Source organism: Microcaecilia unicolor, chromosome 3 (genome assembly GCF_901765095.1).
Source record: "Microcaecilia unicolor chromosome 3, aMicUni1.1, whole genome shotgun sequence".
Classification (NCBI taxonomy): domain Eukaryota; kingdom Metazoa; phylum Chordata; class Amphibia; order Gymnophiona; family Siphonopidae; genus Microcaecilia; species Microcaecilia unicolor.
Genome location: NC_044033.1, coordinates 128,656,704 through 128,682,490, shown reverse-complemented (window position 1 = coordinate 128,682,490; position 25,787 = coordinate 128,656,704). Strand labels below are relative to the sequence as shown.

General features: G+C 42.8%; 1 protein-coding gene across 1 annotated transcript in view; it reads right to left on the bottom strand.

The window, feature by feature from the left end:
* ACTR2 (actin related protein 2) overlaps positions 1-23,628 on the bottom strand; it is an 89,258-nt gene extending 65,630 nt beyond the window's left edge. Inside the window, 3 exon segments of the mRNA XM_030196363.1 lie at positions 14,664-14,678; positions 14,680-14,775; positions 23,449-23,628. Coding sequence (XP_030052223.1) covers positions 14,664-14,678; positions 14,680-14,775; positions 23,449-23,496 — 159 coding nt within the window. The 5' untranslated portion in view covers positions 23,497-23,628.
* Positions 23,629-25,787: the final 2,159 nt, after the last annotated feature.

Genomic DNA, 25,787 nt, shown 5'->3' with positions numbered 1-25,787 from the left:
TGGCTATATTGACGACCCAGCCCAGAGACTGAAGTACTGAGACCACTCTGGCTGTTACATGACGACTCTCTTTTGCAGAGTCCGCTCTGATGAGCCACTCGTCGAGGTACGGGAGAACCCAGATACCCTCTCGCCTGAGAAAGGCAGCTACTACCACCATTAACTTGGAAAAGGTTCGGGAAGCTGTGGCGAGGCCCGAAACTGGAAATGATTTCCCAACACCACAAACCGGAGGAACCGTTGGTGCGGGGACTATATAGGAATGTGCAAGTAAGCTTCTTTTAGATCCAGAGACGTGAGGAATTCTCCTGACTGTACCGCCGCAATGACGGAGCGCAGGGTTTCCATGTGAAAATGCCACACTCTTAGTGACTCTTTGACTTTCTTTAAGTCGAGAATGGGCCGAAAAGACCCGCCTTTTCGCGACACCACAAAATAAATGGAGTAACGACCGCAGTCGTGTTCGGCGGGAGGCACAGGGAACACCACTCCAAGGTGCAACAAGACTTGTAAGGTCTCCTCTACCGCCGCCCGTTTGACGGCAGTTCTGCTTCAGGACTCCACAATCACGTCTCTCACCGAGGCACCGAATTCCAATCTGTAACCTTCTCTGATCAGGTCCAGGACCCACTGATCTGAGGTAATCTTGGTCCACTCCTCGAGAAAAAGGGAAAGGTGTCCTCCTATAGCTGTAGTGGAGGAGTGGACCGGCGTCCCATCATTGTGGAGGACGGCCCTGAACTCCTGGCCTTGAGCCTGCCGCTGCGGAGAGTTTGTCCGAGCGAAAGGAGTTCCTCTCCTGAAAGCGGGCACATTGAGTAAACCCAGCAGAGCGCCCCGGCGATACCTTCTAGCTTCACGGAAGCGAGGTCTGGAGGAGGAGGGAACCACTTGACCCTTGGAAGAAGGCCGCGGCCTATCCTCAGGTAACCGCTGGGGTTTAGCATCCCCCAGGTCTTTAACAATCTTCTCCAACTCCTCTCCAAATAACAGAAGGCCCTGAAAGGGCAACTTCACCAGCCTTTTCTTAGAGGCCATGTCAGCCGCCCAATACCGTAGCCATAGAAGGCTGCGGGCGGACACCGCCACAGACATCTGTTTAGCCGAAGCTCTGACCACATCATAGAGGGCGTCAGCTAAAAATGACAAGGCCGACTCCATGCACGGTGCAACCTCAGCGAGGGACTCCGCACCATCCATGGGCTGTTCCAAGAGAGGCAGGCTCGAGCAGCAGAAGAACTGCAAACAGACGCCCTTAAGGCTAGGCCCGAATCTGAAAGGACCGTTTAGCGCTGATTCCAGCCGCCGGTTCTGAATGTCCTTCAGGGCGACCCCTCCCTCTACTGGGAGGATGGTCTTTTTTGTCACCGCCATGACTAATGCATCCACTTTAGGCATCCCAAAATGGGCGAACTGCTCCTCACTCAGAGGGTAAAGATGCCCCATCGCCCTGGCCACTTTCAAGGACCACTCCGGGTCAGCCCATTGAGCAGAAATAAGCTCTTGGATGGAGTCATGCAAAGGAAAGGCACGAGCAGGCTTTTTAGTACTCGTCATCCTCGGATTGCCAGAGGAGGCCTCGCCTTGAACAGGGTCATCAATAGAGAGGGCCTGTAAGGCATCAGAGATAAGTGCTGGAAGCTCATTGCGGTGGAAAATCCGAACTGCAGTGGGATCATCCATATCCAGTGGCAAACCGGCTCCTTCCTCTGGCTCTTCAGACCACGAAGGCCTGCCAGGTCCCTCAGAGTCCCCACAGCCCAACCATGGGGGGCAAAAGGGGGGAGCGCCACTCTCCCATGGGGAAGTTACCTGTCTATGCTTAGCGTGCATCCAACGCTCAAGGGCATCCACGTCTGGCATCAGCCCCGGGCCATCATCAGTAGGAGGGGAACCAGGTAGCAACGCAGTGTCAGACACCTGCGGCAGAGCTCTTTTCAGCATGAAGGCTTTATGTAAAATAAGCACAAACTCAGGGGAGAAAAACTCACCCTGACCTCCCGTCTCCGAATTAGGAGCCACGGGGAACGGAGCTCCTCTGGTAGCCTCTGCCCGAGGCGCCCCTCTTCTCTCAGACTCCTCCGCAACCGCGGGGGTCGAGCCATGCGGCGCTTCCAAGATGGCGCCCGCTGCCAGCACCATTGAGCGGGAAGAATCATCGCTCGCCATACTCGTACTGGCTTTACCGTCTAAACAGCACGTTTTACAGAGCCCCGCTGCTGATCTGCGCTTGCCACAACGGGAACAGCGCTTAACTCCCTGAGCAGCCATCGCCGAAAAATGGCGGAATAAAATTCAAAATGGCAGCTTCGCACCAAAATCACCCCGATCGGAACACCGTCCGCGGGCCCTCCCCGGAGGAGCTGAGTACTGCTCTTACCTCAAAGGACTGAGTTCATGAGCTCCGGTCACGCTGCACAGTCAAGAAAAGCCTCAGAAATGGCAGTGCTGAAAAGCGCGTTTTTTTAAAACGCTGTGAGAAAAGTTGGAGGCAAACAGCTACAGAGGCACTTCGGAGGCAGAAGAGGGTGGGAAAGGCAGGGAAAGGGCGAACCTATATGCCTGCAACCACACAGGGGGAAGGGTAAGGCAGGGAAAGAGCCAACCTATGTGCCTTTAAAGTGGGCTCCACTTAGCCACAACACCCCTGCTACAACTGGCAAAAGCACAAGAGCCACCCCAGGCAGAATCTTCAAGGAGCTGAACAAGCTGCATCCAACCCTGCTGGGAGATAGAGAAATACTGAGAAGCAGATGGAGCTAGCCGTCCTAGAGGCACTATGGTTTTCAGTGTTCTCTATCTCCCCCTGCTGGTAGGTGGACACAACCCATTCGTAATGGATTCATCTGCTGCTGATGACAAGGAAGAATCGGGAGAGAGGGGGTAGACGGATGGAAGGATGGGGAGAGAGAGAGGGAAAACAGATGGAAGGATGGGGAAAGAAAGACACGATGGAAGGATGGGGAGAGAAAGGGGGAGATGGAGAGACTAGAAGGATGTGGATAGAGAAGGGACACTGAACAGAAAAGGGTAGAGAGCTAGAGAGACACTGGATAGAAGGAGGGGGAGAGAGACAGATGGAAGGATCAGGAGAGAGGGTAGATGGGTGGAAGGATGGGGAGGGAAGACACTGGATGGAAGGGTAGGGAGAAAGAAGTGACACTGGATGGAAGGATGGGGAGAGAAAGAGGGCAGACACTGGAAGGATGGGGAGAGAAAGAGGAGAGCAGAGAAAGACTGGAGAATAAGAGGAAGGGGCATGGGGAGAACAAGGGTGAGAAAAAGATGAAAAGCCATAGGTAGATGAAGGAAAAAGAAGGAAATTAAAGAATGGATAGTAAGAATGAATTAAATCTGGACAGCGAGAGAAGCTGAAAAATATTGAAGAAAGCAAAGAAAAAGGAGAGAAAAATGACAAATGGTGTAGAAGAGTTAAGCGAAAATGAAGGAAAGCAGAATCTAGAGACGGGGAGCAACACAATGAGAAAAAGTAAATGGCCATACAACAAAGGTAAAGAAAATAATTTTATTTTTAATTTAGGAAAGTAATATGGTACCTGTGTTAACGTTTCAGAGACCAATACTTCCTTAGGTCAGGAGAGGATACCATAACAGCATTATATTGATCTGAAGCAGGAGGTTTTGGCCTCTGAAAGCTCATTGAAAAGGGTGTTAGGCTATTAAATAAATTATTTTCTGAAACCTGATGCACTGAGCACTTTACCCCTGTGTGACAAATGTATCTGATGAGTGTGACTAAATTTTGCTGGGGGAGGGGGGTAGAGAGAAAATTTTGTGCCCACCCACTTTGGGTTCAGGCCCACCCAAAATTGGCAATCTGGCTATGCCACTGCTATCAGGCTGGTACTATAACTGAATGACAAGTCTTTAGAATAGGTTTCTGAAAGATAAAATTCACAGTACTCCGTGATTAACAAAGGCTATCCTCTTGCTCATTGAAATTGTTTTTTAAAATGCTAGATATGGAAAGAACAGATCTTTCTAGCAGATGTAACCCTATTAATGTAAGTTCAGTGATGACAGAGCAGGCATTCTCACTGCTAATATTAGCAGGAAGTTAAAAAAAACCTAACATTAGTTTAATAGAGTTACATAAAGAGTATCAAACTAGATTAAAGCCATGCTGAGTCAGAGGAAAAAAAATTCTATTGTGCCCAGAATCCTGAGTCACAAATAAAATGCAGATACTAAAAGTGGATCTCATTCTTATAGCTCATTTCCAAGAGTAAGTGATAGCTTTCTCAAGTCTACATGACTACTAACTGTTAATACACTTTTTTTGCCAGATAGATACTCATTCAAACCTCCATTGAGCCCTGCTATTGAAGTTGCTTGGACAACGTCATCCAGCAATACTTACACACTGTGTGAAAAAAAATTATTTTCAATAGTTTTTTTTTCCTTCTGCTGGTTAATTTATTATTATTTATTGTATTTGTACCCCACATTTTCCCACCTTTTTGCAGGCTCAATGTGGCTTACAGAGTATGGAAATGAGAATGTCATTACATGATATAAGAAAACAGTCGATCATAAGCTGAGGTGAAAGAGGAATTTAGGTAGAAGGTGTTAGGTAAGGTCGTGAAAGAGGTGTTTGGTGTACTTGGGTGGTTTAGGGAATGATTTGTTTCAATGAGGGTGACTTTTGTAGGCTCTGTTGAAGAGATGTGTTTTCAAAGCTTTGCGAAAGCTGGTTAGATTGGTCATGGTTTTTAGGGCCATGGGTAGTGCATCTGATGATTTCATGGTGTTTGAAAACAATTGTTTTACGCTACTCATGTTTTTAAAATTTTCTATCATATCCTCTCTCAGTTGGCTTTTTCAAACTATTTAAGCTTTTCTTCATACAGAAAGTGGTTCTATCCTCTCATCGTTTCTGTTAGCCTTTGTTGAATTTATTCTAGTTCTGTTATATACTTTCTCAGATTGTGCAACAAGAACCATACATAATACTCAAGGTGTGGTCGCACCACGGACTAAGAGACGCACAATATGATGAAATTTAATCAAACTTGTAATTTCATTCCCTTTAGTTGGGCTGTACCATCCCGAATAAACAAGTGTTATCTCTTCCTGTCAGTAGATGGAGGTAGAGAAACTGATCTTTTCCAGCATCACCACCAGTATAAGGAGGGTTGGTACTGACTGGAAAAATACAGTATGCCACTGCCAAATCAGCGGAAGGTCCCATGCCAATTAACCACTGCAGCTTTTGTAAATCTCAATGTTTCATATTCCATTTTTTTTTTTGGGGGGGGGGGGGGGAAATCACCACTGGAGAGAAAGATAGAAATCCCCAAGAGTCCCGACAACCGCAGTCTTCCAAGGGAGGATCTCAGGATGGTACAGCATGACTTGGGGAAAGGAAACTGACAAGTATAACAAAATTTCACCTTCCTTAGCATCTGGGCTATTCCATCCTGAACAAGCGAGATGTACCCAAGCAGACTCATTGGGCAGGGGAAGACAAGGCCCCCTGAAATGACAGCTGTATGTAAGTATTGCCATACTGGGAAAGACCAAAGGTCCATCGAGCCCAGCATCCTATTTCCAACAGTGGCCAATCCAGGTCACAGATACCTGGCAAGATCCAAAAAATGTACAAAACATTTTATACTGCTTATCCCAGAAATAGTGGATTTTCCCCAAGTCCATTTAATAACGATCTACGGACTTTTCCTGTAGGAAGCCGTCCAAACCTTTTTTAAACTCCGCTAAGCTAACCGCCTTTACCACATTCTCCAGCAACGAATTCCAGAGTTTAATTACACATTGAGTGAAGAAACATTTCTCCGATTCGTTTTAAATTTACTACATTGTAGCTTCATCACATGCCCCCTAGTCCTAGTATTTTTGGAAAGATTGAACAGATGCTTCACATCTACCCGTTCAACTCCACTCATTATTTTATAGACCTCTATCATATCTCCCTTCAGCTACCTTTTCTCCAAGCTGAAGAGCCCTAGCAGCTTTAGCCTTTCCTCATAGGGAAATTGTCTCATCCCCTTTATCATTTTCGTCGCCCTTCTCTGCACCTTTTCTAATTCCACTATATCTTTTTTGAGATGTGGTGACCAGAATTGAACATAATATTTGAGGTGCGGTTGCACCATGGAGCGATACAAAGGCATTATAACATCCTCATTTTTGTTTTCCATTCCTTTCCTAATAATACCTAACATTCTATTTGCTTTCTTAGCCGCAGCAGCACACTGAGCAGAAGGTTTCAACTTATCATCAACGACGACACCTAGATCCCTTTCTTGGTCCGTGACTCCTAACGTGGAACCTTGCATGACAGCTATAATTCGGGTTCCTCTTTCCCACATGCATCACTTTGCACTTGCTCACATTAAACGTCATCTGCCATTTAGACGCCCAGTCTCCCAGTCTCGTAAAGTCTGCTTGTAATTTTCACAATCCTCCCGCGATTTAACAACTTTTAATGAAATAACTTTGTGTCATCAGCAATTTAATTACCTCACTAGTTGCTGCCATCTCTAGGTCATTTATAAATATGTTAAAAAGCAGCGGTCCCAGCACAGACCCCTGGGGAACCCCACTAACTACCCTTCTCCATTAGTTAGGAAATTGCCCTTTTTGAACAAACGGTCTACTCTTCTTCTCTACTCTACTGGTCAGAGAGACACACACAGTGACTTCCACCACCCTATGCTGCCACACACTTATGTCTGCTGGGCTGCCTTGGAGTGATTCAGATATGTTTTAATTTTCATTGTTGTGACTGGAACATATAGCTCCCTTATTAGCTGTCATGTACAGTGATGACTAGTGATTGAACCATGTAGTTTATTACTGGGTGATATTAGTAGTTGAGAAGAATGGGAATACAGGTTGCTGTGAGACACCGTAAAACCTTCCGCCCAACAAACACGTGAAAAAAGCCGCCAATTAGACTTACTAGTTTATTCAAACAGCTATTATTTTGAACTTATGTTCATTGAGCCAGACTGGTCTTCAGCATTGTGGTCTGATCATTATTTATCACAATTTATTATCTACTGGAAACAACTGGAATCAAAGCATATAACTCAACAAAATAAAATAAGATTTACCACTAGGGGAAAGATACACCACACTCGGTTCTGGAGCAATATAGAGACCATTATACCCAAGTCAAATGAAGATCAGATAACTTGGATAAATGATTAGGAGCCAATTTATCCAAGATTTGGATGCTAATGTCATTCCAAACATGAAAAACTAAAATTGAAAAGACAAAATAATAAATGGTACAAATTTATTGGCCCTTATAACTGTGTAGGAAATCAGAGAGAAAACGGTATAAGAAAACAAAAAGCCTATCATGTTAAACAAATGGAGGAAAACTATAAAGGAATACAAATGTGAACTAACTCCAGAAAGATCTATTACACTGACCTGGTTCATAAAGGTATCTCCAGTACAAGAAAGCTTTTTTTAATTTGTAAATAAATTGACAGACACTAAAGACATTTGTAGTAAATCTGGGAAAACATCACCTACAGCCTCCCAGAAGGCAAATTAGTTTAAATAAAAAATAGACTATTAACCAAAGATGAAATCCTAGAAGTCCATTTATTAAATTACCCAGATGAGAAATACATTCTGGTAGAATATCTTCCACTCTCTGTCCTTAGAGTAATTAGATAAACTAGCAAAAATAATTTGCTGGGTCTCTCTGTATACTCGACAATTGCCCTACTTATTTCATGAAAGCATCATCAGTGAACTTGAGAGTTGCACTTTTGAGCTGGCTGAGAGCCTTCGTTATTGTTAAGTGAATTTCCCAAAAATTGGGGTGAAAAAATTACCCCTAAAATGAAAAGTTTAAAAGCTCATTCAAACAATACTACCAACTACAGACCAGTGGCATCTATCCTTTATTTTATTAAAATCATGGAAGGTCTGGGTCACAAAACAACTGGAAGATTTAGACCAACTTAACCTTCTCCATACCTCTCAATTCAGTTTCCCTGCTGATCATGGCACAGAGACAGCATTAGGAACCTTGGTGACACAGATCAGACATTTACTAAGTAAAAGGGAAAGAAGCTCTTATTATGCAATTCAATTTATCGAGTGCATTCGACCTGGTCAGAAGATTCAGCGTATTGTCTAAAAGATCTAGGTGTCGTTCTAGATAATACGCTTAAATCTTCTACCCAGTGTGCAGCGGCAGCCGAAAATGCAGACAGGATGCTAGGAATTGTTAGGAAAGGTTTGCAAAATAACACCAAGAAATTATCGCTCCATGGTGTGACGTCACCTTGAGGATTGTGTTAAAATTTGGTCATCGTATCTCAAAAAAAAAAAAAAAAAAAAAAAAGTTCAAAGAATAGCAACCAAAATGATAAAGGGGATGAAACTCTTCTCATATGAGGAAAGGCTAGAGAGGTTAGGGTTCTCCAGCTTGGAAAAGAGATGGCTAAGGGGGGATACGACTGAAGTATACAAAATCCCAAGTGGTGTAGAACGGCTAAAAGTGAATAGATTTTTCACTCTTTCAAGAAGTATAAAGATTGGTTAGAGATTCCTCACAACTAGATCTTATAGAGTTAAAATAAACTGAACTTTGGCTGATAAGTGGCCTGCAAAATGTGGAGTATCTCAGAGCTCTCCTCTATTGCCTATATTATTCAACCTATCGAAATCTTCCCTGGGGACAAAACTAGAAAGGGCAGGCTACCAGATGACACCACCATCTTACTGCCGTTACTATCCAAAATAAGTGAGATAGAACATGAGATATCAAATTGCATCTCTTTGATTGGTGAATGGATGTGTGCTAACCACCTGAAAATAAATTTGTTACATTTATACCCCACATTTTTCCACCTATTTGCAGGCTCAATATGGCTTACAAAGTATCGTAAAGGCGATTGCCATTACGGTTGATAACAAACACAAGCTTGTGTTATGGTCACAGGTAGAAGTGTATCAGGTGTCAAGGGGTCAAGGATATTAAATTGTCCAGTACGATCATAGATTATGTTGTGTTGCTGGGTGTGGGAGTTATGGTTGGATCGGTGAGATAAGCTTTTTGAAGAGGTGGGTTTTCAATGATTTCCTGAAGTTTAGGTGGTCATGTATTGTTTTCACTGCATGCGGGAGTCCATTCCATAGTTGTGCGCTTATGTAGGAGAAGCTAGATGCGCGAGTTGTTTTGTATTTAGCCCTTTAAAGTTTGGGTAATGTAGGCTTAGGAATGATCATGCTGATCTGAGTCTGTTTCTAGTTGGTAGATCAATGAGGTCTGTCATGTATCCTGGGACTATGCTGTAAATGATTTGTGGACTAAAGTGCAGATTTTGAAGATGATCCGTTCTTTGATTGGGAGCCAGTGCATCTTTTCTCGAAGGGGTTAGCGTTTTCGAATCGTATTTTACCATATATCAGTCTGACTGCTGTATTTTGGGCAGTCTGGAGTTTTTTTGTGAGTTGTTCTTTGCATCCTGCATAGATTCCGTTGCAGTAATCTGCATGGCTTAGGACCATTTATTAGTTTACGAAAGGTATCCCTCAGAGAAAGGTTTTAATCGTTTGAGTTTCCACAATGAGTAGAACATTTTCTGTATTACTGTTTTTACTTGGCTCTCGAGAGTGAGGTTGCAGTCGGATAGTTACTCCGAGTATTTTTAGGCTATCTGAAATAGGGATGAGAATAAGACCAAATTTAACCTAGAAACACAATTAAAAATATTATGAATTATAAATGATTGTAACCTAACAATGGAACCTCAATCTGGTAAAAATCTGTTTCTGGACCCTGAGAAAATTGAGAAGAATCCGTAAATATATTGATAAGATAAATTTAGATGAGTGGCTCAATCCCTGATCCTGTGAACTAGATTATTATAATACTGTATATTTGATATCTATAAAAAAGACTGCAGTACTTAAAGATTGTAGGCGTTCGTTCAATCTGTTCTCTTAAAAAATATATAAGATAACCCCTGTTTTTATTTTACTGCATTGGCTCCCCTTCAAAGCAAGAATTCTCTACAAACTTTACTGTCTGTAATTTAAGATCCCTTGTGACACAGTGCCAAAGTATATGCTTGAACTCATCTGTAGGCCGCCATCAACCAATATCACTTAACACACAATTCTATGGTTTTTATCCTTTCCAAATCTTAGAGGTATTTTATCTTTTAAAGTGTTTTCCTCTTGATTTTCTTAACAAGCTTAAAGGGGAGGTGGGCGGGTTTGTGAGAACAATCAGCCTGCTGTCCTCGGAGAATACCTGCTACAGGTATGTATCTTCACGTTCTCAGAGGACAAGCAGGCTGCTTGTGCTCACATGTGGGGTACCCATAGCAACCAGGCTCACCAAAGAACTGTCTGACATCATACCCGGAGAAAGTCCAGGATGGACCAAAGAGACAAGTAAACAGTACCACAACTGCAAACAAAGCGTCCCTTGAAAAGAGCAGCTACCTGCCAAAGATAAGAGAAGCCAGACACAGAAGAAAGTCCCCCCCCCCCCCCCCCCAATGGCAAGGAAAACTGCCCTTATTTCTGGGGGTTTTTTTGTTTCTTTTTGGGGGGGGGGGGCGTTTAAACTGAAAGCTTTCATTCGCGGAGGGAACTCAAGGTCTCTAACAGAAAGAAAAAATAACATGTACTTACAGAGGGTCTGGCAGAGGATTATGCACTCATGGGAAACTGCCCGAAGGCTGTTGGAGTGGTCCCACACCAGAACAACGAGAACTCACTGTGGCATGAAAGGTAAAGGCAAGCACACCACATGCAACAGAGAAAGCCATAACCCCAGCGTGAGTCCGGTCTGAAAAGGGACTGAGGAGACCCGAAACCGAGCAGCTGGCCCGTGTCCCAAAAGGAACTAGGTAATCGCCTACAGCATGCCTTTGCAGGAGCTGTGAAGAACTAAGGGCCTCCCATGCACGGGACGGCACTTGCATGCATAGGCGCTCCCGAAAAAAAAATCTGCAGAACCACACAGCGCAGCGCTGATATACCCTGGTCTTAACATGCTACTGCGGGCCACTGAAATAAGCAAGGAAAAAAACAACACTTGCACCAGGACTCCGACGGGAGTGCTGGCTAACGCTTCAAGGCAATCTGGGGAAACCGCTATCCTCTCCTTCACCAGCCCCGATACTGGAAGCACCAGTATTCATCCTGGAGCCCATACAGTGCAGAGTCTGAACGCCCACAGCTGGGCTGAAAGGTTTTTTTTTAGGTAAAATGGAGGGGCATAATCGAACGTCGCCGGCGATCTATTTTTGCGGCAGCGCTACAGCTGGCCTGAATCGTATTATCGAAAAAGATGGCTGGCCATCTTTTTTTCGATTACGGTTTTAGCCCGGCCAAATGCCAGAGTTCGCCGGGGTTGAGATCGCCGGTTTTGTTTTGCAGCGATAATGGAAAAAAATGCCGGCCATCTCCAACCCGGCGACATCCAAGGCATTTGGTCGTGGGAGGAGTCAGCATTTGTAGTGCACTGGTCTCCCTCACATGCCAGGACACCAACTGGGCACCCTAGGGGTCAGTGCAGTGGACTTCAGAAAAGGCTCCCACATGCATAGCTCCCTTGCTTTGGGTGCTGAGCCCCCCAACCCCCCCTACCCTAGCTCTTAGGGGTGAAGGGTGCAACTACATGTGGGTACAGTGGGTTTTGGAGGGCTCCCATTACCAACACAAGTGTTACAGGTGGGGGGGGGGGGGCATGGGTGCACCTGCCTTAAGTGCACTGCAGTACCCACTAAACGTGCTCCAGGGACCTGCATACACGCAGGCCTCTAGGACTTGTTGCTGCTGTATAACCTTGGCACACCAGTTGACTCCTGAAGACTAATCTCTTTGAAAAAGTCCTTTATTTGAGTAAGCACGTTTACTCACAGTTAACTGCAGATCAGAGGTTGTGCCCCACTGGCAAAGAATCTCCCTGGTACTGAGATTAGCAGTAGGTCAGAGCTGGCAGAATGGTGTACAATGCCCACTTTCAGCAACATTCAAGGTAATAACTAAGTTCTCTAACGTGGGTAACACATGAAGGGATCTAAAACTGGCTTACAAAAATGGCCACTACCTCATGGACTACCGGAAACAAAACAGGGCACACTCTGACCAGTTAGCAGGGGGAAAAGCACCATGGGAGTAGAGCCCAGTACCCTACACCCACCACAATGCATTTCTGATGTGACTCTGCAGTGCATCTAACAGAAAAGGTGTCACACTCACCCGAGAGCCACATCATAACCAGGGAAAAGCTGTCAAAGGATAAAACACATTCTGCTGTCACAGAGTTGGGTACGGCATTTGAGGCTGGCATAGAGGCTGGCAAAAAAGGTTTTTATTTTTAATATTTTTTTTTAGTGTGGGAGGGGGTTGGTGACCACTGGGGGGAGTACAGGGAGGTCATCCCCGATTCCTTCCGGTGGTCATCTGGTCAGTTGGGGCACCTTTTTGAGGCTTGGTCGTGAAACTAAAAGGAGCCAAGTAAACCCAGCAAAATACTGCTTAACGCCGCTTTTGTTTCCATTATCGGCGAAAAGACAGCCATCTGGTAGCCACGCCCTTGCCCGCCCATGTGCCGCCTTCGCTAAGCTACTGACACGCCCCTTGAAACTTTTGCCAGCGAAGCAACAGGAAAGCGGCAATGCTGTCAAAAATGCCGCTTTCGATTATACTTATTTCGCCGCTTTTAAGAAATCACTGGCCGTCTCCCGATTTATGTCGGGAAATGGCCGGCGATCACTTTCGAAAATAAGCTGGATGGTATCACCCCATCAAGGAAGAATGGAGGAAGGGCAGAAGGGTAGGGGAGGGTCCTGGGGTGACCAGGTGTACCTCCTAAAGGTGGCACCACTCAGCCACACACCCCAAAGCGCTACTGAACTGGAGACCCAGAACAGGAGCTGCCACAGATGAGATCAGGAGTTCGTGAGAGACCATCATCCGTCTACTACGATAGAGATACTGACTGACCAGGAGCATTCCATCTTATAGGACAGTGCAATTCAGCGCTATCTCCACTGCTGGTAGATGGTCACAACAACAATTCCTGGATTCATCTGCTGCGCGCTAAAGGAAACGCAGTTTATAGTAAATGAGATCCGTGTGAAAGGCATGCTAAAAGTACGCTGTACTTGCATGCTACCCAACCATGAGAGAAATACAGGAATCTGACTCGCCTCATGTCCAGTGCTAAAAGATATGACATTGGCAGTGCACTTCTCATGATACATCTTCTCTTCTGCATGGAGCCAGGTATGCCACAGAACTACTATGTCCTGCATAGTTAGTGTTACAACACCAGACCCAGGCTGAACAGGGATGATGGCACAGTCGGAAGTGCTCTACTACCACTGTTCTTTTCCTCTATGCATTTTATAAAATAACGTAGGAAGGGGAGGGGGGAAGGAAGAGAAGATACATAAGGAATACATGGTGACTGGAGGGGGGCATGGGGAGAGAATCAGAAGATCCATATAGGTATGGCAGAATGGGTAAAGTGCTGGAAGGATTCAGAAATGGGAGGCAGGGAGACAGTTGGTCAGGTCAGAAGTGGTGCTGTGGGCATGTCTGGGGACTGAAAGTGGCAGGCAGTGAGAAAGAAAGAAAAAAAAAAAAGAGGACCAGAGGAGCTCCTCTTATCCTTTTATGATTGCCCTTTTCTTTTCCATCATTTTCCTCTCCTCTCTCATCACACTCCGATCCCTTCCTAGCACAATCACTAAGACCCCTTCCCCCCCAAGCAATTCATTTGGACGCATTAAAAAAAAAAAAAAACAGCAGAAAACATAAAAATGTGCACAATATGCAAATTTATGAAATTATTCTAAATTGTTGCAGAATCTTGAAAAATATGTTACAGGAAGCTGCAGGGGCACTACTTTGGCTAAGTTTTCCTGCATTCACACTCCTCCTCTAACTGCACAGCGATGACAGAAGGCATGAGGTGACACGTAGAAGAACAATTTTATAACAAGATGCCAAAGAGGGCAAGAAGGCACCTACATTCCCTTACATAATTCAAGGGCAGGCATGATCATTTACTTCAGACCTAGGGCAGGTGTACATATCCGTGCCAATATTTATCATTTGTGCATCTAAATTAATCACATTTTTTTGCACCTATGCGTATACTTGTGCTCTCCATCCAAACTCCATCCCTGTGCACATTCATTAGCAAGTACAACTATCATGTCATGGCACATTTTGCGACGAGTCAGTATTCTATAAGGAATCACTTATGTGTATACATTGTCACATCTGCGCATAAATTGTAGAATACGTAAAGTGGGCTTGTACTACCACTTAAAATACTTAAGCCCCTTAAATGACCGTGCCAACAAGAAATCGCTGCCTGAATCTAATAAAAAACCAAAAGCTTACACACCTATCCATAATATTCACTTTTCTATTATCACCTTCATCACACAAGGGAGATCCATAATCCACACCCCTTGTTTTCCTCTCATTCTGGTAATGATTGCCTCTGACAACAATTAATCAGCCAGGTATTTTCTATTGTGTCACAAGGCAAGCTTTTACAACAAACATAAAATTACCAACATGGCAGTTAACAAGTTTCAGACTACAAAACTTATTAAAACCTACAAACAAAAAATATATCCTTCCAGTGTTTTCACCTTCATTATAAATTACCTTACCTTAATTTCAATATTTTCCCACTTTGGCAGTTGATCTGATGATGGGTCTGCCAACCAAAGCAGGAAAGATGTGTTCTGGGAAGTTTGAGCCAGCATAGCCACACTTCACAAACTGGGAAAACAACAAACAAAAAAAAAAAAAAAACAGGTTAGTGGTGACATTCCTTGAAAGTTGCACCAGTGTAAATAATCAAATTCCTCGGTCTTAGAACTGCAAAAACCTGAGCAATGCAGACTACTTTATATGCAGTACTAGTTTTTAAAAAGCACACAACCTGAGAACTGGAATATATGTTGTTAAAACACAGGTTTAGTCAAGAAAGAGGTTAAGAACGGTTGGGCTCTATTGACTGCTGACTGGAAAAGAAATTGAAACATTTAAGTTTTTTTCTATTTTACATAAACTAAGGGTCAAAAAAGTATGTAAAGACTTCACCAATGCAAGGGGACTGGGTACTCGGGGTATTTTACTAAAGCTTATTTCTATGGGTTCTACTGCAGATAACTCGAGCTAAACTTTAGTAAAAGATCCCCTCTATGCAAACTTTCAACTTGTGCCTTTTCCCAACCACAAAAGCAATAAAAAAAAGTCATATAAATACAGTTTAAAAATCTTGTATTATTGCATGCAGTTGATATACCACAACTAGCAAGGGTAAACTATGGTATAAAATAAAGTTTAAAAAAAATAAAACGTGACAAAAAGGAAGGACTGGAGGAAAGGGACATGGACATGGTTACAGGAAAGAATAGGTCAAAGATCAATTTAAAAGACAGAGGAGAAGGAAGCCATGAGGGAGTGGGGAAAAAAGGGATAGGAAGAAAACAGGAAACTTTGCTGTTACCAGTGGTTAGCCCATATTGCTATATTGATATTCAGATCCTTTTCACCCATGCCTGCACCAATGCTGACATCTCTCCTTTGAATTCCCATCTCCAAGCTGTTGCCACGTCATAGGTGTTAGAGCCAGGACATAGAAGTGGGGTGCGCAGATCCAAAACCGACCCACCACAATATTCCCTCAGGTACTGACTCCCTGCCCCTGCAGTCTAGCCCCTCTTTCATTTCCCTTCTCTGTTGCAGTATGGCATCTCTCACTCCCATCCCACCTCACAGCTCTCCCAAACCACCTTCGGCCGGCAGCACTCAGACACACTGTCACTGGCTGCTTGGAGTCTTTTCTGTCGTGTTCTGCCTCCTCTGACAACTTCCTGTTTCTTGAAGGGCAAGATATGGCAGAGAAAGTCCTGCCTTTAGCACTCCAGCTGCTGGCCACAAAGACAAGTTTAAAGGACTATCTTGTTTGGGGGGAGGGGTGGAAGAGAGGAAGGGATGCCTGGTGGTACAGGAGGGTGGAAGAGAAGAAGGGAAGAGAGATGTAGAGATGCTGGCCCCAGGGTGAGGGGCAAAGCTGGACATAGAAATGGATAGGAACACAAAGGGGCAAAAGGAAGATGCCTGCAGAACAGACCCGATGCTAGGGCTGGGGAAGAGGGAGATCAGAGGTAACCTAGGGACAGGGGTTGTAGAAGGAACCTAAGGCTAGACCTGGGAGAAGAGTGCAAGTCCTATTATCTTTATGTTTATTTAAAAACTTGATATACCACCTTTCCTCCAAGGAGGCGATGGCTTGCTCTATTCAGGATGATACATTGCAAGAGAAATTAGGTTGTGTGCTGCTTTATTGCTCCCCAGGAAAATGGAAGTCAGCACAAGATGATTTTAGGGATTTTATTTCTGCGACCAATTTGATAGCTTCTAAAGTATTGTTTTATGGCGATATTAATGTTCATTTAGATAATCATTACAATTCTGAGTCACAATTGTTGGAAGATATGCTGCAGTATTTGGGGTACAATAGGTTGGGAGCAGATCCAACTCATAAGAGCATATAGATTTCAGTCTCAAGGCAATTTTTTAATTGATGATTATGCCTAGGTACCTACTATCTGGTCAGATCATTGTAGACTACATTTACTCTTAAAAGTAGAGAAGCTTTTAATATTTTTAGACCTGGTATTAAAAGACAATGGGCCCTCTTTTACAAAAGCCCATTCAATTCCTATGGGCTTCCTCTCATTTGCCACGCAGGAATCCACTAGTGCGGCTTTGTAAAGAAGCCAATATGTTTCAAGAGGTAAAATTGATTATTCTAAAATAAAATCTCAGACAAGCTAGCACTCAGGATATGCTGGCGAAGATTTTATAAGTTTATTGGGATAAAGGTTGTGGTGATGTTTTAAATGATATAGCTCCTATTCAGGTAAACAGGGGCTCTGGTAAGAAAGAAAAAAAAATCTGGTTTTAACAAGATTGTAAGAGGTTAGAGAGACTATGGCGCAAGAAGTCTCTGGAAATATACAGATAAGAATGTCAGGAGACTAGAATGTATTGATGTTAAAACTTTACTCACTAGTGAACATTTTAGCTCTAAAGCATTATTAGAAACTGATTAGGTGCCCTTGGGCAGAGGAGATAAGATGCAGTTTTTTAGAACCAAAATTGAAAAAACTAGAAAGGCGATTCCTATTCAGAAAGTTGCGCCATTAGATTTTATTCAGAACCTTGAATCTGTTAAAAACCATACTGACGCAGACAGATTTTGGACCAGTTTTTCAGACAATGGATGAAGGATCCAACTAAAAATACTAGGACAAAACAGCATAAGAAATGGCAGTCAAATGCAAAGTGCTGATAAGGAAGGCAAAGAGACTTTGAAAAGAACATTGTGTTGCAGGTAAACACACCTAGCAAATACTTTTTTTTTTTTTTTAAGGTATATTAGAAGCAAGAGCCAGTAAAAGAATCCTATGAACTGCTAGATGATCAAGTGGCAAAGGGGGGCACTCAGGGGAAAACAAAGCTATAGTGAAGTGATAATTAATTCTTTGCTTTGGTCTTCACAAGGAAGATGTGGGGAGAGATACCAGTACCAGAATGATAGTCAATTCATGAGTCAGAGATCTCTTTAAACCAGGAAGATGTAATAGGGCAATTTGACAATTTTGAAGAGTAGCAAATTGCCTGGACAGGACGGTATACATCCCAGTGTACTGATACAACTGAGAAATTAACTTGCAGAGCTATTGTTAGTAATATGTAATTTATCTTAAAATCCAGCATGGTACTGAAGATTGGAGGATTGCCAATGTAACACCAATTAAGGGTTCCAAAGGTGATCTGGGAAATTATAGACCAGTGAGCCTGACATCTGTGCCAGGCAAAATGGTATGAGGACTATTATAAAGAACAGAATTACAGAGCATATACATGGATTAATGAGACAAAGCCAACATGGATTTAGTCAAGGGAAATCTTACCTTAATCTACTACATTTCTTGAAGGAATGAATAAACATGTGGATAAAGGTGAGCTGATTGATATTGTGTATCTGGATTTTCAAAAGGCATTTGACAAAAGTATCTCATGAAAGACTCCTGAAAGTCATAGGAGAGACGGTAATGTCCTATTGTGGATTAAGAACCCATTAAAAGATAGAAAACAGAGAGTAGGGTTATATGGTTAGTATTCTCAAAGGTGGAGGGTAAATAGTGGGGTTCTGCAGTGGTCTCTACTGGACCATCGCTTTTTAACATATTTATAAATGATGTACAGATGGGAATAACTAGCGAGACCATTAAATTTGCTGATGACAAAGTTGCTCAAATTGTTAAATCGCAAGAAGACAAAATTGCAAGAGGACATTACGAGACTGGGCATCCAATGGCAGATGAAATTTAATGTGAGAAAGTGCAAAGTGATGCATGTAGAAAAGAGGAACACAAAACATTAGGAATCACTACCCAGGAAAAGAGCTAGGGTCATCACTGATGACACGTCACATCAAAACCCTCTGCTCAGTGTGCAGAAATGCAAAGAAAGCAAACGGAATGTTATGATTTTTAGGAAAGGAATGGAAAACAAAATTAGAATATTATAATGCCTTCTATCACTCCATTATTGGACACACCTTGAATAATGTGTGCAATTCTGGTTATGCATCTCAAAAAAATATACTGGAATTAGAAAATGTACTGAGAAAGGCAACAAAAAGGGATAGGATTGACTTCCCTATGAGGAAAGGCAAAGCGGCTAGGGCTCTTCAGCTTGGAGAAGAGATGGCTGATATAACAGAGGTCTATAAAATACTGAGTAGAGTGGACAGGTTGACAAAAATTGTTTAATTTTTCCAAAATGCTAGGACTATGGGGCATGCAATGAAGCTACTAAGTACTAAATTTAAAACAAACCAGAGAAAATATTTCTTCACCTCAACGTTTAAAACTCTGGAATTTATAGGCAGAGAATGTAGTAAAAGCAGTTAGCTTAGCAGATTTAAAATGATTTCCTATTAAAAAAAAGTCTATAAGCCATTAAGATGGACTTGGGAAAATCCACCGCTTATTTCTAGCACAACAGCATAAATCTGTTTTACGCTTTTGGGAATTTTGCCATGTACTTGCAACCTGGAATGTCCACTGTGGAAACAGGATAATGGGCTTGAGGACCTTCAGTTTTGTCCCAGTATGGCAATGTTTATGTTCTCCTCGAACAGTATGCTTAACTTCAGTGTCACAATAGGATATTTCGTGTGATGGCTTCCGTGCTTTGGCAATGCTGCCCCACTGGCACTGCGGCTGGAAACCTTGTTGCCCACCTTTTTTACCCTGGCTTTGGTCTTCATATGCCTTTGTTGCCTGATGATTCTAGTGTGCAATGAGAGCATCTCTTTTGGTTCAGTATGTGCACTCTGCCTTTGTCTTCTTTGCGTTCTCTGTTTCCTGTACGTTTTTCCTTTCTTTCCTGTTTTTATTGTAGTTCCTTTCTACCTAATACATTTGCTTCGGAAACGCTTTGATGGTCCTCTCCTAAGCTGTATAATCGAGGACTCCGATTGAACCTGAAACTTGTATATGTTCATATCAATGGGGATATCCTGAAACAACTGGATCGCTGTCCTTGAGCACCGAGGTTTCCCACCACTGGTTTAGGCATTGATCGCTTTAACGGGATGGTGCTCCTCACTTTTGTATGGGTAAGCCTCTGTAGTTTTGGTTTTCTGACTGTTCATACCATTTGATTTTTTTTTTTTACCTTTTTACCACATCTAAAAACATTTACTGGTCTCTGTTTTGCACAATTACTATCCTAATACAGGTAATTTATGATGGTTGATTTATTTTTAATACAGAGCTGTCCAGGATTCTAGAGAGTGATTTCACTTGGGTTATCTTTAGCCATTTGTTCATCCCTCTGCTCTACTGTGTACCATACTTAGGATTTTCTGTTGACTTCAGCAATAGCACCTTCAGTTTTTCCAATACAAAACAAAATCTTTTTTCCATGCTACAAACAGAAGGACCTGAATTTAAAATGTTTTCAGATGTTTTCATCACTGAGAAATTAAAACAGTGTACAGCACTAAGGAAATGGTACAAAGATATTTAAAAACCTCATCTATTTTAATCCACAGCATATACCCTCACCAAACACGGTTTTAAAAATAGCCAGGGTCTGACTGTGCAACTCACATCTAGAAGACATTTTACCATATAAAGGTTCCTTCTGTAGCAGAGCATCTTAATGGGCTTGCACACATCCAACTGAGTTACTGACCAATAACCATTTCTTCAAAATATAGTTGAAGAATATGATTTGCTTTTCTACTACTACTACTAAACATTTCTAAAGCGCTACTAGGGTTACGCAGCGCTGTACAATTTAACATGGAAGGACAGTCCCTGCTCGATTAGGCTTACAATCTAAAAGACAAATGTACAGTTATCTGAAAGGTCAGACAGATTGGGGCAACCTATATGTTCGAAAGGGTTAGGTTCCGAATGCAGCATTGAAGAGGTGAGCTTTAAGCAGGATTTGAAGATGGGTAGGGAGGGGGCTTGGCGTAGGGATTCAGGAAGACTGTTCCAGGCATAGGGTGAGCAAGGCAACATGAGCGAGCCTGGAGTTGGCAATGGTGGAGAAGGTATTGAAGGAGGATTTGTCCATGTGAGCGGAGGTTATGGGCAGGAACGTAGGGGGAGATGAGGGTAGAGAGGTAGTGAGGAGCAGCAATTGAGTGCATTGTAAGTAAGGAGGAAAGCTTGAATTGGATGCAGTATCTGAGTCGGGAGCAAGTGAAGCGACTTGAGGAGAGGGGTGATATGAGTATATCGGTTCTGGCGGAATATGAGACGTGCGGCAGAGTTTCCCCATATACCCTCACACACTGTTGATTGCTCATACATAAGCCCAAATTATATTTACACCCCTCCCCTACTGTCAAATGACTTATTAGTTTTAAATATGTATGTATGGGTTAACGAATATTATGCAAGATGAGAAAATATCGTCAATGTTCTAAGAAGCTCCCCCCTCCGACTGCAACAATAAGAATTGAAACAGAAGAGAGGAAGGAATAAACTAAAAAGTCATAATATATTTAGTGCATCATGGACTACTTCACTTCCAATCTGCTATGCTGACTTGTGATTAACTGCATTGTGCTCTATGCTAAAATGCATACTTTGCATCTAAAAGCCAAAATAACCAAAAGTGGAGACAAACCTTACTTCTCACCACAAAAGCTCAGAATGTACACATGAGGAGCAAGCATCATATAAGATCTTTAAGTTGGGTTTTTTTTTTAATGGAGGAAAAAGACCTCAGCTGGCTGTGATTGTGAAATAACGATATGCTTGCTAGGCAATTCAAAAGCACCAGCTACTTCCTAAACACAGCTCACAATTTCATTAGTCAAAAAACCTCCCTCAACATCATCAATATTTTATAGTGCTCCCTTCACAAAACAAATCATGTCTTTGTGCCAAGCAAGTTCTTTTAGTACATTTTTCATATTTATAAATTTAAAAAGTTCAATTCTTGCAATTCTTCAATGAATAGTGCCACTGAAACTTATACTTCCATATATACATATGCAGCAGGAAAACAGCTTAAATAGCAGAGGGACTAACTAGGTCAAAGCCAGAAGGATGCTGGTGTGCATAGGAAGAGGAGTGGCGAGCAGGTAAAAATGAGGCGGTGCCCTTGCATATGTTCTGGTGAGGCCTCATTTAGGTATGCTCTAGAAGAATGGCAGGAGAGAGGTGATATAGAGACAGTCAAATATCTCAGCGACATTAATGCACAGGTGGCGAGTCTATTTCAACTGAAAGAAAACTCCAGAATGAGAGAACATAGGATGAAGTTAAAAGGTTTTAGGCTCAGGTGTAATCTAAGAAAATACTTTTTTTTTTTTTTTTTTACAGAAAGGGTGGTGGATACATGGAACAGCCTCCCAGCAGAGTTGGTGGGAAAAAAAAAAGGCTGCTTGGGACTAGCATATGGGATCTCAGTGAGAGGAGATGAAAGTGGATGGTGTGGATGGGCCATTTGGCTTTTATCTGCCAATATGTTTCTGTTGGAAGCTGTTTCTCTAAATGGGTTAGTTTTTGCATACCATGACAGGAATGAAGTGTGGCTGAATGATCTTTTTCCCTCAAGCAGTTATTACCTCATTGGGTCTCACAATGCAAATTTTGTGTCCTTCAGTGTGCACTCAGTTCTTTCTGCTGACTGCATTAAAGTTTCCACTAAAATACTCAGTTAACTTTAGTTAAGGCTTTCATCTATAGTAGTGATTTAAAAAAAAAATGTCTGTTACCACATTTGATAAACTAATGCATCTGGTCTCTTCCTCTGTCCTTGATCTTACTCCTTACAGTGGTTTGTGGAAGGCAGTTGTTGATCCAACATGTTCTCCAATCACCACTGCTTCTGCTAAAATGCTTCAAACTGTTGGTATTGCAAAGCTCACAGAAAAAGAATAATAATGTGCTGTAGCCAACCAGAGTGGTGAGTCAAGAAGTGAAACACCTGGATGGAAGAGAGGCAGTGGAAGGGTGAAATAAAAATTAGGCAAAACAAACAAACAAAAGAGGATAAGAAAAGCTGGGGCTGAGAGAAAGGGAAATAAGATACCTGAAGGAACATTATGGGCTGAAAAAAACAATATGAAGAAAAAAGTTACAGGAAAGAGAATAAGTACAAATAGAACAGGAGATTTGATATTTTAAAGGGAAGCAATGGGAGATGGAAAAGAGCAAGGAAGAGGCTGTAGTGAAAGTCTTATGATGAAAATCAGGGAAGAAAAAAAAATAGAGAATGTGAAGCCAGAAATTGTTTGAAATGGAGAACAAAAGAACTAAGTCCTAAAAGAATTTGTAAAACTTGTTTTCATTTAATGTGAACGTTGTGTAGAATAATTAATCTGAAATGCTGCAGCTAAATTCTCTACTCCGTTCTGCAAAATCTATCCCTGTGGTATTAGGGAAGGTAAGAGGCTCGTAGATTTATAAAGTTTCCATGGGATACCATGTAAGTTTGTAAGTCTAAATACTTTGAAAATACGCTTCTAAGGAACCTAAATCTACATGTTGAAAACAAAAACAATATTCTGAACCTTTCATCAGCAAGGAACAATCCAGAATTGTATACCATTAACATCACTTCTAATCAAGTTAGCACTCTTTCAATATATGTCACGCAAATAAGCCAACCAATTTCTCTAAAATGTTGATTAATATGATTAGAACCACCAGCTCGCCTTAGGCCCTGCATCATAAAAGCTTCATCACTGCTTAAAGGTGAGCACAAACCTCATGCCACCGGTTTCTAAGCGTACGACTACCCCCTTGCCACACTTCCGAGACTGCTACAGAGAAACAATTTTGTAATGTAGCGAACCCCCTTGTAAAGCTTCTGCAGGCATTCCAGCAGGGAACTTACCCCTGTACCGTTGTCACACACCACAACTTTTCTACCCTGACTGTCCATTCTCCTCCGGACACCAACCCCTCCCAAAGCTCGCAGCTATATCAAATTGAATCTACCACAGGAAATACTCTTCTTCCGGTCTCGGCAAACGCGTAAGAGGCTCGCGCTTGGCCCATTCACCAATCACTTCACAAGGCTCATCACCCCCCCCCCCCACTTCCCGACTCGCGCTGCACCCGTCGCGTGTGAACTGACGTCTACCAGCACTCAAGGAGGACCTTGACAACTCTAGAGAAAGGGGGCGGGCCGGGCTTCCGTGTAACGTCATTTTGGAGGTGGGGAGGGGCCGGGGGAAGTTGTTATGTGGCTGCAGACTGCAGTTGGGACGTGGGGCTTTTCCCTTCTGCCGGTGGTGGAAGCAGTGAATGAATGATTTTTGTTCAGGATTGTATAGTGGAATCGATAGCAGGTGAAGCACCCCGACCATTGGCCTATGGGGTAGAGGACTAAGGGGGTATGTCCATTGCCCCAGGTACAAATAAGTTCCTGTATACAATATGTAAGCCGCATTGAGCCTGCCATGAGTGGAAAGCGCGGGTACAAAGTAACAAAAAATAAAATAAATAAATTATAGACATGAAAACCGAGTAGGCCTAAAGTCCAACAACTGTATTCCTGGTACTACTACTTCCTAAATATTAGTAATATTACTTAAAAAAATATAGTGTTTGTGTTTCTCTTGGACTATGCAATGCTGTATAATCAGGGCTTTTTTTGAGGGGGTACTTGGGGGTACTGAGTACCGGCAACTTTTCCATTGTCTGCTAAAATTGGCCCATGGTCCCCAAGTTTTAATGAAGAGCTCAGGCTGTGCACACCAATTCTGCCTTGTCATAGATTCTGTGACAGGTTGCAGTGGGCCTGGCTATTTTGGGGTGGATCTCTCAGTGATCACCCCATCCCTGAAGGATGGCCTGGCATTGAGTACCGCACCTTTCTTGCTAGAGAAACGCACTGTGTATAATATGATAAATCATTTCCCGGAAGAGCTTGGGTACAAGGCAAAGAGAGATAAAATGATTCGTCCAAGGTCACAATAATAGAAGAAGCCAAGTTTGAACCCTGGCCCTTAGCCAATTACTCTAACCTTGGGACGGTGTAAAAGCCCGTTTTTTACCTCTTGCCTCTGACCTTTGGCTATTGCGCGGAGATCCCGAGGTTCTAATAGTGAAGTCAAATATACTCTTTATATACCCAGCCAGAGGGTCCTATAGCTATGTTTCCTATTTATAGGAGGAATCTATCTCTCTCTCTCTCTCTGGGTTATAATGAGTTACTAATTTAATAGCTGATAGAAAGCACCAATGGCAATGCCCTTACTCAAGTAACCGGGGTCGAAGAATTTCTCTCGTGAGTCAAAGATGACAAAAAAAGAGCAATAAAATGCTGGAGGTTAAAAATTAACAGATCGTAGATGGCACTATAATACAAGCCAATACAGCAAAAAAAAAAAAAAAGTAAAGATAGGCTGGGGAGGCCGTGTTTTGTTTTTGTTCACTCTTATCTTAAGACCTAGGGGAGGCATTGGTTGTTCCCCAACTCTTTTCTCCTGAAGCAAACGCTTCTTTAACTTCTCCCCCCAAAACACAGCCTCTAGAGAAGGGGCCTAGGGGATAACAAAACCGAGAGTAGAGCTCAGTCGATGGGGCTGAGATTGAGAACAGAATGGGGCGCATTCACCGGTGGAAGCATAGGAGCCTGCTCTGTGGGTGCTTGAGTACCCACAATATTGAGCAGACTTGGCTGTGACCAGGGATAGAGTAATTTCTGTTTGGTTTAGCACCCCCAGTCATTGTAAAAAGTTGGCTTCTATGCAGTGGTGTGCTGATAAATGTTTAACAGGCTCTCTCCCCGGTCCCCCCTGCGCCCCCCCCCCAAAAAAAATTGCAGAGCTGGCTATAGCTGGGGAGAGAGCCTGGGGGGGGGGGGGGCGGCGGCGCAGGCAATGCATTACTCCAGGAAAAAAAATTAAATTCCCAGGTTCCAATCAAATTCAAATTTAATGTGCGATAAAATGCCATAAATAAGTAAATAAATATAAACTTTAATGTTGAGCACCTGATTCTCAAAGTGAACATATTCCAAACACTATAAGGAAAATAAAATGATTTTTTTTCTACCTTTGTTGTCTGGTGACTTTGTTTTTCTGATCATGCTGGCCCAGTATCCGATTCTGCTGCTATCTGTCCTCTTAACTCCGTTTCCATGGCTTCCTTTCCATTTATTTCTTTACTTTCTGCCTTTCTTCTTCATTTCTTGCCTACATCCGTAAGTAAAAGCTGGGTCCTCCA